At 44.4% G+C, this 17,663-nt stretch overlaps 1 protein-coding gene and 1 long non-coding RNA gene across 12 annotated transcripts in view; one reads left to right on the top strand and one right to left on the bottom strand.

Annotated features, from left to right (window-relative positions):
* Nucleotides 1-16,912, bottom strand: part of MARK2 (microtubule affinity regulating kinase 2) — a 52,266-nt gene extending 35,354 nt beyond the window's left edge. For 3 of the 11 annotated variants that reach the window (XM_015249870.3, XM_072970179.1, XM_072970180.1), the window contains exon 1: nucleotides 16,262-16,912. In XM_015249870.3, the coding sequence (XP_015105356.2) occupies nucleotides 16,262-16,315 (54 nt within the window). In that variant the 5' untranslated portion in view covers nucleotides 16,316-16,912. The remainder of the gene's footprint in view (nucleotides 1-16,261) is intronic. The other 8 variants (XM_072970182.1, XM_072970183.1, XM_072970177.1 and 5 more) reach the window with 7 other exon arrangements.
* LOC140698811 (uncharacterized) lies at nucleotides 534-7,108 on the top strand. Its single transcript, XR_012076787.1, has 3 exons — nucleotides 534-1,208; nucleotides 1,572-1,703; nucleotides 7,011-7,108. It is a non-coding gene; the product is annotated as an uncharacterized lncRNA (long non-coding RNA).
* Nucleotides 16,913-17,663: the final 751 nt, after the last annotated feature.

Genomic DNA, 17,663 nt, shown 5'->3' with positions numbered 1-17,663 from the left:
GACAGAAGGAAGGAATGAAAACCAAACCAAATAAAGGAATCTGTGCTACCAGACAGAAAGGGAGCACACCAGAGGTGCAGGTGAGGAAAAGACATTGTTTGCCACCTGCACCAAAATGGCAAGCAAAGCCAACTGAGTGCTTCTTATAACCAAGTTAGAAAATAAGGACACAGAAATGGCACCAAAGACAAGAGATTAATAAAGGGAAATCCCTATATAGACCTTCATCTCTCCAAAACAACCTTACCTGGCTCAAATCTGTTTTGTTTAAATACAAAACAACCCAAAAGTTCCACGCCAAGGAAAGGACTGTCATCTTATCAATTAGCAGCCACACCTTGCTGCCAGCATGATGTGTTAATTAAGGTAGAGATTTTTCTCCCTGGGAATACAAGTACAGAAGGGCAGAGCCCCTGTGGACCTAACCCATTATGACAGCCTTTTCATTAGCAAGAAAACACTGCCAGGCACTCTCCAAGGAAGCAGTGGCCCGCATCACTGAAGAACACCTGTGTGTGAACAGCAGCCACCTCTGTTGAGAGACAAATGTGCTGGAGATGGGAATTGGGGAGGGGAGAACCACTCATTAAGAAATCCAACAGGCTATGTTTCTCAAAGTAATTTATGTGGACCTTGGTTTTTCCATCATTACAAAAAAAGGGATTCTACGGTAATTTAGTATTGGCACATAACCATGCCTTAGAATCATGTTTGAACACAAATACAATCATATAGTTGAACTCCCTCTCTCTTCCTGGTAGGGCAGCAAGGAGGGTGCCAGGGGATAAGTGATGCCTGAATTAAGGACAGCAGCTCGCCCCTGTACCCTTGACCCATGCTAGCATCTTAAAATCAGCTCAAAATTTCAGAATTTTGCTAATGAAAATCAAAACCTGTAACAGGATAAAACAGACAATGTGAGACAAGCAAGCCAATCAAACTCATAAGCTCAAGTGAAATGAAATTCCACAGAGGTACACACTGCAATCACTCTAAGAAGCACCTCCAGATGTCTAGGAAGACCACATGCATAGCTATGGGGACTGGCTTCAGGGGAGAGAAGTGAAGCAGAAGACTGACAAATGAAAACAGGAAATCCTGGCATATTACACAAGCAATGGGATAAAGAGACACAGCAGGATGGCCAGAGTTCAGCTCCCAGGATTGAACTGGCAAGTTCCAAACACACAGAGGCCTGGCACTACCAGGTACGGTGCTCAGTGTCCTTGACGGTCAAGGCTAAAAAAGCAAGTAGCCTGGGGCCCCTGTGTGTGTATAAGTGGCACATAAAGGATTGTAAAAAGAAAATGTTAGTTTCATAAGGATAAAATGTACAAACTTAAGATCCACACACAAAAGTTTTCTTTTTGGGGGGTGGGGAGAGGAGTGCATTTCATGGGTGCCACTCAGCAGGACGGTCAAATCTAAGAATCCAAACTGTCCTATGCTGTGAGATCCTTACAATTTTAGGTCTCAAGATTCTGGTTTTTCTAAAAGAGTTCTTGAAATTCCAGAAGACGAGGATAGATGAAGAGGATTAAATAATAAGGTTAAAAAAATGTTTCCCATAGCTCCTGTACAGAGCTGTAAAGACCAAGGAGAGAAATCCAGAGAGCAGCATCCTGCCACCTTCAGAACAGGCCACAGTGGGCAGAAACCATCTGGGGCAGAGAGACCACGCACAACTCTAAAGCCAACCTGAAGTAAGTTTTGCCCCACACTGATGGGGACCTAATGCTCAGGGATCTGTCTTCTACCATCTGAAGCCAGAGCCAAAGTGTCTTGCCAAAAAAGTCTTGTTCTGACACCAATACACACTCTGGACCACATGGGTTTGTTACCTTAAGTTACTCAACATTTCTGGGTCTCTGTTTCCTCATCTGTAAAGTGGGGAAAATAATAAGACCTACTCTCTCACAAAGATTATAAATAGGTTAATCAATATAAAACAGCTGATTAAATAAGTGTCCAGAACAAAGTAAGTGCTCAGTAAATGCTATTATTATGTCTACAGCTGAAGACACTAGCCTCAGGGCAAACTGTGCCCCGTGAGAATGGGTGAGGGCACTGTCTACGCATCAGTACTCAGTCCATTGCCTTTAAGAACTTCCCAACCACTTGGAACAGAGTAATGTACTCAGAGGGCCATCCAGGAGGCACCATTACTGAGTCACTGCCTTAGCTAACAGAATGAACAAATCTCCTTTGAAAGCAAAAGTCTATCAGGCCAGTGGCTGAAGAGATAAAAAAGCACATCAAGCTCAATTCTGGAATTGAAATGAAAGCCACATGTGTATCTGAAAAGAAATATGCTTTGTGTAAAAAGCAGAGGATTATGAGACTTGCTGAGTGATGGGAAATGGAGCTATAATCCCACAAGTCTATATGTAGACTCAAACTGATATAAAGTAAGTACCTGATTAGTTTTTTAATGATTCCACCAAGAATTGATTCTGAGCAAGTGAGTTGAATGTAAAAAGATTTGCTTAAATCTAGTCCAAAATGACTATTAGGAGGCCCAAAGGTCTATTATTAGTGGTACTAAGAGAAGCTTTTAAAAGTTAGAGGTGCTACGTTAACCGGAGGATGAATACAAGCAAAAGAACAAGGATGAAAATAAGGTAGTTTAGAAATAGCATCAACTGTATCTCTTAAAGATTCATCATTACAAACACACACGAAATCCTCTTACCTCTAAAGGAGAAAATAAAGTTCACCTACATAAATGTGGGATTTGGCAGGCATGTTTCACTAAGAAACAAGGCTAACAAAGAGTTAAGTACTGAAAAAATAGGAACAAAGTGCGTAGGCTCTGCAGGCACTCTGGGAACAGACTGTTGGGTGTTCTGGCCTTAGTAAGTGCCTGGAGCCTATCAGCCTTCAGCTATTGTAGGCACCAAGGTTTTTCAAGGATAGAGGCTAAACAAGCTTTACAGTTTTCAAATCTGGAGTTGATAGCCAAATGATTTTTTTTAATGGAGGGGTGGGGAGGCCAACGCTCTGTATTAGAGGGAGGAAACAAGACAACTTTGCTTAAAGTCCCTCAGGTCACACTGAGAACCAGAGTCCTCAGCTAGATCACTGCAAACCAAGGCAGCAAGTGCCTTCCTGCAGTCCAGCCAGGACTCTGGGAATTGTAAAACAAAGGCTCATTATGAGGTCATAGCAAGTAACCAGCCAATCAAGGACAGGGATGATTAGCCCCACACTTCTCTACAAAAGCATTTCTCACACTTCTGCGTGGAAACCCTTGACACTCTTAGTTATTAAAGATGTCAAATAGCTTTTGTTTATGTGGGTTATAGTTACTATATTATAATGAAAACTGAGAACATGTTAAACTATTAATTCATTTAAAATATTTTTACTAAACCCATTATAACTATGTCTTAATAAGTATATTTTCCAACATATCAATGTAATACATATCATCAAAGTAACATCCAAGTTAATTTTCAAAATGGAATTAAAGCTACAGCATGGATGAATCTTGAAAACATTATGCTAAGAGAAATGAGCCAGACACAAAAGGCTGAATATTGTATGATGGCACTTATATGAGGTACTCAGAACAAGCAAATTCAGAGAGAAAGAAAGTAGAACAGAGGTTACCAAAGGCTGGGGGAGGGGGAGATGGGGAATTATTGTTTTAACTGATACAGAGCTTCTGTTTGGAATGATGAAACAGTTCTAGAAATAGCAGTGATGGTTATACAACACTATGAATATATTTAATGCCACTAGACTAGACACTTAAAGATTATCAAAATGTAAATTTTACGTTATGTGTATTTGACCACAATGAAAAAATACAATTAAAGCACAAAACCATGAGAAAATTTCAGACTACTGTAACTGGGAACATTATATAAAAAAACTAACCAGCATTCTTCAAAATTGTGAATGTCAGGAAAGACATGCAAAGACTAAGAAATGGTAGACTTGAGGAGACTATGATGGACATATGACAACTAAATGCACTGTGGGATCCTGGACTGGGTCCTAAACAGAAAAAGCACATTAGTGGAAAAACTGATGAAATCTAAATAAGTTCTGTACTTTGGTTAACAGTATGATGCCAAGACTAATTCTTAGTTCTGATACATGGTCTATGATTATATAAGATGTTTACATACGGGGAAGCTGGATGAAGAACGTACAGGAACTTTTTGGACTATTTCTGCAACTCTTCCAAGTTTAAAATTACCTCAAAATTAAAAAAAATTAAATGTAACTGTTTAAAAAAACTCACAAGGTCAATGTTGTGTATTCAAAAAGGAAACTTTGGTCAAAGTCCCTCCGGTCACTAAGAAGCAGCTTCCTCAGCTAGAACGACAGCAAACTGAGGCAGCAAGTGCCTTCCTGAGGCCCAGCCAGGACTAAATAAGGGCTACGAATTGCAAAAACAAAGATTTTTTTTTAATGAAATTACCATGAAATCGACCAAACAAAGCCAAGGAGAATTAACCCAAGTTTTGTCTACAACTGTGATTCTTACAATTTTTGGTTTCAGAAAGCTTTTGCACTATTAAAAATAACTGAGTCCCCCCAAAGCTTCTGTTTATGTGGATTATATCTATCAATATTTACTATATTAGAAATTATCGAGAAAATGTTTAAATATGTATCCATTCACTTAAAAGAACATTAATAAATCCATTACATGTAAACATGTTACTTTTTTTAATGAAAGAACTATACTTTCCAAACCACTTCATACATACTAAAGTAAGTATACCTGATGAACTGATTTTATAATGCAATCAAAACACAATGCCAAACCCCCCACCAAAGGAACCTAACAAACTAAAGAATAAAAAAAGAAAAAAATGAGAAAAAGTAAAAATAAAAGAATAAAGAGAAAGGGAAAAATGAGAAAAAGAAAAAAAATTGGGAATAATGAAGAAAAAGGGAGGGGGGAACCAACCAGACAAAACAACAGAAAAACCACACAGGGCCAATGCTCTCTGCAGTAGAAGGAGGAAATAAGTTCACTTAGGTCAAAGTCTCTGAGGCCCAGGCAGGGATTATTATAGGAGCTGGGAACTGCAAACAAGGGCTCGTTGTGAAGTCATCGCAAGTAATCAGTCCAAGACTGATGACAATCAACTCAAGTTATCTCTACAACAGAAGTTTTTTCACTTTTTGATTTCAAGAACCCTTTACACTCTTAAAAAATTATCAAGGACTGCAGAGATCTTTTGTTTATGTGGGTTAGCGCCATCAACAGTTACCTTACTAGAAACTGAAACTGATAATTTAAAAAATTATTTTTATTAATTCATTGAAAATAATAAACCCATTACATGCTTACACAAATAACCTATTTTTTTTATGAAGAAACTATTTCTAAAACAAAATGAAATTCCCAACAAGAGTTGCACTGTTTTATATTCTTGTACATCACTTTATGGAAGAGAGCCAACTTCTTATACCTGCTTCTGCATTAAGTGTGTTTCCTTATGTTGTTTTGGTTGAAAGATATGAAGAAATTTTTATTTCACAGATGTGTAGATGGAAAATAGGGTTTAGCAGCCTTTCAAATATTGAGGATTTTCTTCTTTGATACTAGATCAAAACTCCACAAGTGGTAGTTTTTAAAGGCTAGTTGCAGTGTGCAATCTGAAATTTTATCAGTGAATCTTCTGTGTACTTTCATGTTAAAATCCATTGGTTATCTTGCAATAATAATATCTTTGAATGGTCCTTTTAACCACTGATAATCTAGGAAATATTCCTTCACCGAACCATGCAGAATTTTCAAATACTGGCATTTCATAAAATATCAAAAAATCACATTCCATAAATCTTACCACTGTTCCCACAAAAAAAGTCTTTGACAAATAGAAGTTTTCCAAAAATCCTAATTTTGCCTGAAAACTTGAATTTTATCACTGACAACAGTGACAGACTCACTGTTCAATTTCAAGAAAACATCCACTAAATACTGAAGTATGAATAACTAGAGTTTGTCCATCAGTTGTTCTTTCAAGTAAAAATGATGCAGCTGGTTCAGCTCCAACACACAAGTGCATTTTCTCCAGAAAGTTGGGCTATGGTTCACAGCAGCAATGCTGCATGGATAGTTTGTATTTCATCACTCAGAATATCAGAGACCTTTACTGGAGGCAATCTGGCAGTATAAATTTAACTTAAAAAGAAAAAAATTTTAATGCTTCATCCAGGACATTCTTAAGTGAAAAATGGCTTTTTTAAGACAGCGTTTAGCAGAACAGTTCACGCAGCCATCAGCAGAGTTTGGTGTCCCTGCCTTGATTAACGTCACGGCACCAGCAGTTTTCCTTCTCACTGCTTCTGCACCAGCAGTGCACATGGAAATAAAGTTGTTCCAGGATAAACTGTGACAGTCAAAAAAGCTATTCACCCTTTGCACATTTATCACAACTTGTGTTTGTTGCTGAGGACTCACATAAAAGAAAGCACCTTCCGAAGGTTAGCTGGTGCTGATACAAGTTGAGCCATGTCTATAAATCTGCTCATTTGTAAGGTGAAAGTAAAATTCTGTACACAAGGTATCAACTCAGTCTTCATATTGATGCTAAATCTTTAATTCAAGGAGTCACAGTAACACACGAAGCGGCACTGCCCTGAATTTTACTGACTTTTCATCCAGTGGGCATTCAGGAATGTCAGCTGTTCAAACTTCGTTAGTCTCTCAGCTATTGGGTGGGCTTGTCCACCCAAAGTAATGTGATAACTCATTCTATAAGAGGCTTCAGTGACTTTGTCATTTTGAGGTAGAAAAGCTGGAACAAATTTTGGCTTTTAAAGGGACTGTGGTGTGTGCACTTAAAACACATAATGCTTTTTTCTGTAAACTCTGGTCTCGAAATGATGCCGCAACTTAACTGGCACCACAACACTATGTGAAAATGCTCTGTTGCATAAGACACAATAAAGTACATTATCAGCATCTATAAAGCTGAAAAGAGGATACCTTTCATTATGACTTCATTTCTTTTAATTTTTTTTTCATTTCTCGTTCACAGTTTTGCCCAGGTTCTTCAGAGGAGATCCCTCCCTTTCACTTGTTGCAGTAAACAGAGCTAGCAGCTCTGTGTTGAGAAAGCAAGTCTTCCAACCTCCCTTTTTTAAGCCAACAATCCATCTTTAAATATAAGAGAAATATTATAAATTTTCTTCTATTTTAGACTAAAACAGAATTAAGTGCTAAAATAAATTGTAAATACAATTTTTAAAATGGTAAGTTTTCCAAAAAGTTTTTACGAGCAAGTTTTGCAACTTCCTGTGTTTCCTCGAAGGTGCCAGGAAAATGCTAGGATTTCAAAATAACTATTTATTGGACAATAATGAGGTTTACTGAGATTACAGCAGGTATGACCAAAGAAAGCTAGTAAGAGCACAGCAGAAGTACTGAGAACAAACCAAGTTCATCACTGAAAACTTCCATATTTATACCTTAAAGTACTACCTTAAACATTCTAGGGAACACAAAAATACAGAAGCACATATTCCATTAGCCAAGAGTGTTGATGCCAACACACATTATTCGGCTTCTGGAAAACTCCACTGTATAGTGGTGAGAGAATGAGAGTGAAACAGGCAAATACTGCATTAATGCTACGATGAAAATTATTTTGACTTTGTATGCCATCAAACAGTCTTGAGGTCGCCAGGGGTCCTCAGACCACACTTTGAGAACCAAGTTCAATACTGTGCTACCAAAATTAATAAGTGCTTCCTCAGATCTCTCCCAAGACAGGTTCTGGAGTTATGGCATTCCTGACAGATCAGAGGAAACAACCCAGAACTAGTTTAGACCCTGTCACCAGGGAAACTGGGATGCCGTCCCTAATAAGTTGTCAAATCGCCAAGCCTGGCTTTAACTGAGGAAGGTGGCTCCTGTGGCACAAAAAGAAAATGTTTCTAAAGCAATGAATTCTTAACTTTATAGAAATCAGAGGAACAAGAGAAAGAAAGGACTGGGTGGTTCTGGGATTCTACACATGAAGGCGATCTCAGACTATCAAAATTCCTCTCCTGAGCCATGCCACAAAAGAGGCATAGAAACAGGTAAGGCAGTGGGACAAGGAGATGAAAACCCAAGATGGTTAGCGGTAACGAAAAACAGAGTTCAAAGGAACCAAACAGAAAAAAAAAAAAGGAAGTGAGAAGTCAGCAAAGAGGTCAAAAGGAAGAAGAAAACGCAGTGAAAGAAATACTCCCTGATGAGCTCTGAGGTGACACTGTTACCTTCCTCCCTGCCACAGAGGTGAGGTGAAAAAACTAAGCAACTTATTTGCTGTTCTGATAAGGCATCCAGCCTCTGTAAGTGGCAAGAAATGAAGAGCAACAGGAACCAACTGAGACTGGAATCTCAGCCCACAGATTCACAGGAGCTGCTGAGAAATGACTGTCACCATCCCAGGCCTCACAAAGGAGAGGCTTTCTCTCACTTCAGAGAAGCCAACAAAAAACATGCCCTTGAAGGCCCCTCCACTAGAGAAAAAAGGGACCTAAAATCATTAGCTGCTAAGTTCCCATGTGGTCTTTAAGGGAAACAGGGAGCTTTCTCCTGTTGCCAAAGGGTAAACACTATATATGAAGAAAGGACCACGATGCAAGAAATCCTCACACCAGGCGGGGCCTCCTCTAACACCCAGATCCCAATACTGGAAAAGCTCCTGCTCCAGTGCCTGGATTTGTCTTCCAGACAAGGAAGAGCCTGCACATCCTTCACCACCACCATTCACCACACAGAAATATGGGCATGCAGAGGGTGATGTGAGTTTTTTCCTTTTAATCAATAAAGTTGCCTAATATTGATAGCTTGTAAATAAATGAACTATCATTTTTTTAAAGTACTTTCAAAAGAACATAAACTTCTCCCACAGCATTCTGTTTTCTTTCAGATAGCTGACTGCTAAAAAAAAAAACACACACACACACAAAAAAAAACCAAAATAAACAGATTAAAAAACCCAAAAATGCTAAGAAAAGCACCCACAGAACTCCAATGGCTGGAAAAGGCCAATATTCTTTCAATCATTACAGAGTCGTTCCAACCTGCAGTTGTGTGGTGCTCAGAGAAAATATACTAAATTGATCGACTGAAATGATGACGATGATTATTACGCCCTGCCAGGCACTATTCTAAGTGCTTTATATTCATTAATTCTTTGCAGGATACTCACAACTATACCTGTAAGATGGTACCATTATTACTCCTTTTTTTACAGATGAGCCAACAGGCCTAGAGGGATTAAGTGAACCCCAGGTTACAGTATGGGCTGACCTAAGATTCTACTGCAGGGACTCTAGCTGCAGAGCCTGCTCCAGTCCCAGCAACATCACTTACTGGGAGTCCCAAAGTGCTGGGATCTCCTTTCAACGCTGCCATAAGCTCAACTCAATCAGTCAGAATGCTGTGCTAGACCAAGAGGGCCTGCCTAAGAGGCCCCACTTCCTGTGACTGAAGAACCAGTAATTCAAACTTTTGTAGGCAAAAAAACAAAGCAGCAAGCCACAAGTGCTGCCAACACTACGTGCAAAGACAGTCAAATGATGGCCATCTGTGGAGAGGAGTGGGGGAGTCATGAAGTTAGGGAAAACCAGCAGACCCTTGGGTCTAAAGACAGTGGAGGGAAAAGGGGGATACCCTGCATGCAGGATATCAGTACCCAAGACAAAACCTTCAGTGAAACGGCGCCCAGGAGAAGCAATGAGTAGATCACTGCAGTAGCGACAAAGACACAGGCTGGACCTCTGCTTGCAGGTAGCTTCACTCATTAATCACCAAGTTTTTGGACTTGGTGGGAAACAATCCTGCTACAGCAGCAGCACTGGTGGTCACAAGCGCCTCAGGATCCTGCCATGTTCCCTCCCTGAGAAAGAGTCCTAACTGCTGTTCAGGAAGTGCCAGAACGTGGTGACTAGTGGCTTCCACCTTTCCTACAAATACTCGATATGGGACAAACTCAAACTGTTCCCCATGGCTGAAGGACCTGCTGAGCTGGCAAAGACCAAAAATTATTCTGTCTCCTATTTTCTTCCCCAGCGCACCTGGATAGACAGTCCCTCTGCACTGATCCAAAAGGTCTGGGATCTCACTGGATTTAGCAACCAGGAATCAGGAGTCCCGATTCCCTTCTGGATTCACAAATGGGGAGCCAAGCACAGACCTTCTGGCCAGGCTGAGGGCCTTTTGCAAAGCTGTGAACTGCAAAGAAATGGAGCTATATCTTAGAGCTTCCAGTGAAAGATGTGTTAACACAAAGTTGCTTTGAGTGGCATGAGGTGGAGAGAAAGCCCACTCACTGGAGAGGCCCAGTTCAGAGACCCATTCAGTATTAGGGGGGAGGGAGGTTGTTTACAGACATCGTCCAAACTCATGCCTCAATGAGCAGAGCCCCAGAGGAGGCAGATCTTTGTGTTGCCAACTTCCCAAAGAGCACAGAGGAAAATAGGCTGAGGTGGCTCAAAACCAGCTTGACTGGTTCTACAGAGAAGCCACTGGTCTGCTCCGCCTTCCTTCTGTTAAAAAGAAAAAGGTGGCTTGGAGCCAATCATTGACCCACCCACCCCTCCACCCCTCCCCACTGTCCCACTGGATCCACCTAGCCACCAAGATCAGTGTCCATTTCACCCTCCCCCAACCAAATCTTGTGATTACGACTTTATAAACCTAAAATCAACCATTTGCTGCACAAGAAATACATTTGTTTTTGCCCTTTTCTAATGAGATGTAAGGATTAAGTGGAAGTAAGGGGGAATGAGCGCCAACCCAAGAGACAGACACCTGTGGAAAGAACTCCCCACAGAGACTGAGAAACTTCAAACACTCAAGACAAAAACGGACATCCAGATGAATGGATCTAGCTTATTTTTCCTCTCAAAAGGAGGAGCAGGTCTAGTGGGCAAGAGAAGAAACTGGGATCCCTCCTCTTCTGAGAGATAACTGGAAACCAAAGGGCCAGATTTTCTCTTGGTGTTTTTTCAGAACCAGACATACCATCTCAAAGTCTTAAAAAAACAGCAATGACATTCAATGGCCTGCACTGAAAGGGCTGTGGTGGGGTGGTGACATTTTGCTCAGAGAGCTAGAATTTTCAGAGTTAACCTGGGGATAGACGGCCTCTTCCCAGGCCACAAGTGGGAAATGGGTGGTTCCTCCCCCACAAGGTTTGTAAAGGCTTACTCCTCCTTTTGCTGAGACAGAAGGGGAAAATGCATAGATAACACTTCAGTGACTCACTCATATTTGGTGAAGGCAGGGAGAAAGCCTGGAGAATCCAAGCTTCAAGTGCAAAATGTACAAACACTGGAATCTACCATCGAGAGAAGGAAACCCAGCCACCTATCTGGTTTGTCATTTTGCTGAACTTCCGCTGAAGAAGGAAGGGCCGGGCTTAAACTCCGCCCACCCTTTCCACATCCCTCTCAGTTTTTGCTTTGACAGGAAAGTGGCGAACGTGGCTGCATCACCACCACGGCTGAGAGAGGAACTCTTTCTATACCCTCCCTCAGAGCAGGACCTAGCAGTCAGTCTGCCACTTAACCAAGTGGAGCGAGCTGGGGCTGGACCTGGTTATGGCAGGAAAGCCTCATCCACAGTCTCAGGGAAGGAAGGACGACCCTCCTCGCCCTTTCCATCTGCAGAGGTTACTTCATCCCAATCCATTAATGGGCTTCAGAGTGCTGCTGGGGGGGGTCCATTTAGCAGAGACACTATCATGGGGCCAACGGTGGTGCCCAGCCCCCACCCCAGTTGTCGATAATGGGCTACAAAATCTGAGGCTTGGCTGCACTCTAGGCATAAAATATTCATTTAAGTCAACATAATACATATGTAGGAAAGTCATGGAAGCTCCTGGGAGAAGAGAAATGCCAGGCAGGTGGCTACGAGCTCAGTGGGAAAGAGTTCATGTAGGCATGGGTTAGTCCTGGTCAAATGCCCACTGCGAATTAGGTTGTTTTGTACAAAGAGGAAGCAGTCCAGTCTGAGAAGTTTCTAACTCCCAAGAGCTCTAACCATGCAAACCTCTCAGAACAAATTCCCAACTTTTCCTACCTCATAGGCATGAACTTTGTTTAAGATATTTATGCCGAAAAAAAAAATCTCGGGCCCAATCTTCGGTCACCATCACAAAAATGCTGTTATCCCTGGGCAAACTTGATTTTAACTGAAGCAAGCCAACTTTCAATGACCGCCTTCTGTCTGTTCAGCTATTTCTCAAATTCCACAGACTAGAGAGAAATTATTACAATTTACTAGGTAGTTACATTTACCTTTAGGTTCAGAGGTTGTGGATGGCAACTCTATGAACTCCAGGGACTCCTAGAGCCCTCAAACAACACCTCTTCCCTGATTCCAAGGGCCAAGCAGAAAGTGGGAAATATGGTCTGACATTCACCCACATCCCTGACCAGGAGGCAGCACCACCAAGGAGCCTTGGCCAGAGTCACAGGGCAGAGGTCAGAGTCAGCATTCAGAGCATGGTGCTGGCTGCACAGCTTGTGGGGCAGGGAGTGAAACAAGAGTGAACCGAGCTCTCTACCAGACAACACTAAAACCAGATTATTCAGTGACACATTCTGCCAGAATCAACACTGGGATCCAAGCGATATATGTGGTTGGACTGGCTCAGTTGTTCTCAAAAGTCAGATTTGCTCTCTCACCCAGACTTCCAAACTCCTCTCCCAGAACCATCTGAGAGAATAAACAATGCCACTCACTCCCTGGAAGGAGGACAGCAACCCCCTCCCTTGCCCACTGCAGTAGACATGGGGTGGGTCCTGAGGCGCAGGGCTGGGGCAGGTCTGAAGCCCTGTAGCCCCTTGACCAGGTGCTACAGAAAGCTCCTGGCAGTAGCAGGTGAACTGTGGAAGTTGGACCCCTCTCCACTTGCCTATTACTGCTGCTGCTGGCTGGAGGACAAACAGTCATCTTGCTGATTGTTTTCACCACTGCCAAGCCTCCAGGCCAGCAGAACCATTTGGAAAAGAAGTGAACAGAAAGCTCAGCTCACAGACTAAGAATCCCCAAAACTACCAGCCCCAGGTCACCACCCTCCTCCTGCAAAAGGAAGATGAGTGTATGGCTGTGAAAGCACATCTGCAATCAGGTGTCACAAAAATCACAATGAAGACAGGCCCTGATTTTCTTTCATCTCCTACTTTCACTGTTAAAAGCAGAGTCGATGGCAAACAGACAATCTCTCTGCAACACAAGGTTTATTTTTTTGCGCTTCAACATTTTCTGTGTTGTGTGTATGTGTGTTTAATTCAGATGTGATCAAAGAGCTCCAAGAAACAGCTTCTCATCAGCCACATGTCTTAAAGGAAGAGGGAGAGAAAGAGCAAGAACAGATTGGAGCTTGAAGACAACCAGTAGAGTTTGTTTACCTATCTTCTGGTGAAACCAGTTTAAATAATTAAAATCTAAATAAGGTAACAGAGGATCTTTGGGGGAAAGGAAACAACCCAACCAAATTCCCTGCTTCTTATTTCACAACACTAAGGCTCAGGCAATGACTACTTTAGCTAGATTGGCAACAGGACCAGGAAGAGCTTTCTGGTCTCACCTGGTGGCATGATCTATTCTAGAGGTCAGTGCTTCAGGTCTGTCTGGCCTTATGACCAGAGGAGCTGCTACTTGTCTTCTCTCTTGTTTTAGAAAATACAGGCACCTATCTGTAATAAGTGTATCAAAGGTTTTCCAAAGCCCATGCTTTTAACAGGAGGAGACTTAATATCAAGTCAATAATGCAGCTACCCTGAGAACGACAGCAGAAGTGATGAAGTGGCTCAGGAGAACCTAAATCCACACAGTGGACACAGGATGAGTAATTCATTATTTGGAACAGGAATGACAAAGTATACAGCCAGCGCTCTGGATAAAGCTATCAAAGAGTAGCTGACTTCCCAAATGGGCCACCGAGTATTGCTATGGTAAAGTCAACGGGTGTGCAATGACTTCCTACTGTGTGCTCCGCAGTACACAAGGAATGCTGGGAAGAGGAAATCAATGTACACATCACAAGAGAAAGACCACGGCAAGAATATATTTACATTTAGTAAACAGCACAGAGAAATCACATTGACGCACTCTGTTACCCCACTCTGCTGAACACAAGGCCCCCCACAGCCTCACTGAGAGAGTAGGCACTCCACCGCCACTCCCCAGATGCCTGAGGGTGCCAGTCAGTCACTCGGCCTCTGCCTACCAGCTCAGAATTAACAGTCTGGGAAAGTCCTTTGGTTAAGCACAGTTTACCTGCTAAAATAAAGGTTGTAGTAGGAAAAAGAATAGAACAGGCAACCTTAAGCAGGCCTAGAGAAAGTGGTTCCCAGTAAGGAGAGAAACAGCTGGCAAGCAAGGGAAAGACTGTGAGATAGAGACCATGCTCCTGTTTCCAAAGACCTCAGGCCCATGCACAACCAGCTGCCAAACCCAGTGATGAAATGGAAATCAACCAGCCCTCCCTCTCAACCCCTGTTTCACTCTCAGAAGCTATCAATCAATCCATCAGTAATGAAAGGGTCAACCACTGCGGAGAAAAACTCATGCAGAACTTCTCTTGAGTTCCTGACTGCCCAGATGACAGACAGTGAGGGGTTAAAAAAAAGAGAAACGTAGGAAAAATGAAAAGAGGGAAGATTTTTCAGAGAAAGATGTTAATGAGCAAGAGAATATAACAACACTTCTACTGCACTACACAGAAAGAAGGGAATAGGAAGAAAACAAAGAATGTAATGACAGAAAAGGAGGCAACAAGCACTGCAAGCCTCAGAGCAGAACAGCTCCTTTTCAAGTCAAGTTTTTTGACCTAATAAAGTTCTTCACCAAGAATAGTGTGACAGGCAGGGGACTCTCCACAGAGCAGGAAGCAAGAGACACTGGAGATGGTGAAAGAAAGGGGAGGGGTGGAAAGTAGACGCCTCTCGGCTCAGAGGTGAGATGACACAGAAAAGGCTAAGGCTTGGGTGACAAATGACAGCAGTGATTGCCAGGATAGGGGGTGTGTAGCCCAAGAAACTAGCATGCAAAATGCCTGGAGCAGGAGTTACAGACTAGCCAATCACAAGGGGATGAAAAGGGGCACATGTGGGGAAAATAAAAAATGATGTAAAGAAGGCAGGAGACTAATATGGAGATGAAAGGCAATCCTGATTACGAGGCAGACTAAGAAAGATGCGGTGAGGGTGGAGAAACCGGAAGGCAACAAGCAAGGAGGAAGATACTGTGTAAAGGGACAGATCCAGGAGTGAAGAGACAAGAAAATACGGTTGGTGCTGCGGTGTAAGACAGAAAAGCAAGGACGGTGATGCAGGGAGGCCTGGGAAAGGACCGAGCAACAGGTTGTGTCTATGGAGTGGGGCTGAAATAGTGAGTGTCTTTCCCTGGGTAGGAAGTGACCAGGGACAAGGCTGACAAAGCACTCAGAGTGAGAAAGAGGAGGTCAAGGCTTAAAACAAAAACAAAAACAAAAAACAAAACCCAGAGGAAGAGAACGCGAAGGATCCAAGGACTCTGAAGGGAGTGATGACTGGAACCCCAAAGACAACCTGTGGGAAAACTATGCGCATGACAGCTGTATGGGAAACACGGAAGCAACAAATGCCAGCGCGAGGCACCAGGGAGCTCCTGGAGAAGAGAAGGGAAAGTGATGAGCAAAGAGTAGGCGAACGATTTGGAAAGGTGATGAGGGTGGAGCTGGTGGGTTGCAAGCAAGAGGGTGAGCACAATTTGGAGAACGAAGAGGCAGAGTAAAAAGCTGAGGAACGAGAAGGAGATAGGGATCGAGAACACACTCCGGGGCAAGGACCCTGAGGGTGATAACTGGGACTGGGAGAACCGGTGCGGGCGGAGGGGAAGCAAGGCTGGAGGGATGCAGGAAGAGGTGGACAACGATCGCGGGGTGGTATTTGAGAAGCAGGAGGGTGGCTGCTTTAAGCGTGGGTGGAGGAAGACCAGAAAGGCCCCTGAAAGAAAAAGGGAAGAGAAGAGGAAGCTGGGGAGGTAACACGGAAGAGCGCAGAGGGCGGTGAGGGGAGAAGGAGGGGTCGGCAGAAAGACAAGTGTGCAGTTCGGAGTCTGGACGAGGTGGGTCCCAGGACAGGACTCGCAAGGGGGATGTGCGGAACCCGGAGCCAGATGACAGGGCAGCCGAGGCTTACAGGATGGCAGCAGGGGCACGAGGAGAGTTGAGGAGGGAGGAGGCTCTGCAAGGTGCAGGGGCCCAGCCAGAGAATTTGGGGAGCCCTCAGGGCTCCTTACCTGCTCGGTGTCCCTCTCGTTCAGCGTGGGTAGGGGGGTCCGGGCGCTGGACATGGCGCCGGTTTCTCAGGGGAGGGAACCGAGAAGCTTGGAGGAAGGGAGGGAAGGGAAGGCGCGGAGCCCGGCCGGGCGGGGCTTCTCACAGCACAGGCACCCGCCGCATGGGCCCCGGCCGGGGGTGCGGGGAGGTCGGGCTGCCGCTCACGCCAGCCCGGGGATGCGCCGCTCGGGCTAGGCCGCGCCGGCTCCGAGCGGCTCCGGACCGCACCCCCCCGACCCCCGGCTGGGCTGTGCCGCCTTTCTGCCGGGCCGCGCCGCTCCGCCTACTCTCTGCCGCCGCAGCCGGCCGCCTGCCTCGCTCCTCCCCTGCCCTCAGCGGCACTGCTCCGCGCCCGGCACACAGGCAGCCGCCGCCGGACCTGCTGCTCCCAACATGGCCGCCACCACCGCCGGCCTTCGGCTCTTTCCGCCGGCAGCAGCCGGAAACATCCGAAGCAGCTAGAAACGGGAGGGGGGCGCGCCTTCTCCTCCCGGTCACGGACTACGGGTGAATTCCGGAAACACCCGAAGAAGGTAACCCCGGGGACGCGCGCGCCTCCTCGATTCCGAAGACCAAGCTTCGGCTCTGTTTACGGAAATCCACGAAGGGACTCCGGGTACTCCAGCCACGCCCACAGGCCTTTCCCCGCCCACTTCAAGCTGGCTCTCGGCAGTTTCCGGAAACACCCGAAGCCACTCCGGGTGCCGTGAGCCAGCCACGCCCCAATCCCTCCCCGCAGCCGACGGCAGTCGTCGGCCATTTCCGGCAACACCCGAGGTGGGGGGAGTCTTGGGTCATTCCCTCTGGTGGTACCCAGTCTGACTGTTCGTTTCTTTCCGTCAGTTTTCGGGTATTTTCAAACCTTGAACAGGGAGCGTGGATCACCTTGCGTGTTGAACTATTTCACTAAATAGAAAACAAGGCATCCTTTGGTTCTAAAGCAGCTCCCTGTCTACGTCTGTCGGTCAGCTCATAAAATCTATCTCGTTTACCATCCAACCTGTCAACACGTGTGTCACCTGTCAGATGCAGTCTTAGTCTATTACCTGTCTACCTGCCCTTCATCACTTGCCATCGTCTATCTTGGCTTCTATTTAGCTATCCATGCACCCACATCTAGTCCGCAGGGCTCCTTAGGTCCCAGGCAAACACCAGGTCAACGTCCTTGGCTCCCTGCTGAGGAAGGCTGCAGAGGTCGCCCACCCCGACCCCAACCAGCGCTGCATTCCACCTCCAGCTCTGTGTAGTGAAAATGCTATGTGATCTTGGAAAAATCACATAACATCTCAGCATTTAGACTCCTTAATATCCTTATATTGAGAGTGTTCAGGTCTTTGTTCCAGTGGTGACATTCTAAATAAC

Source organism: Vicugna pacos, chromosome 10, assembly GCF_048564905.1.
Source record: "Vicugna pacos chromosome 10, VicPac4, whole genome shotgun sequence".
Classification (NCBI taxonomy): Eukaryota; Metazoa; Chordata; class Mammalia; order Artiodactyla; family Camelidae; genus Vicugna; species Vicugna pacos.
This window is presented reverse-complemented; position numbering and strand designations above follow the sequence as displayed.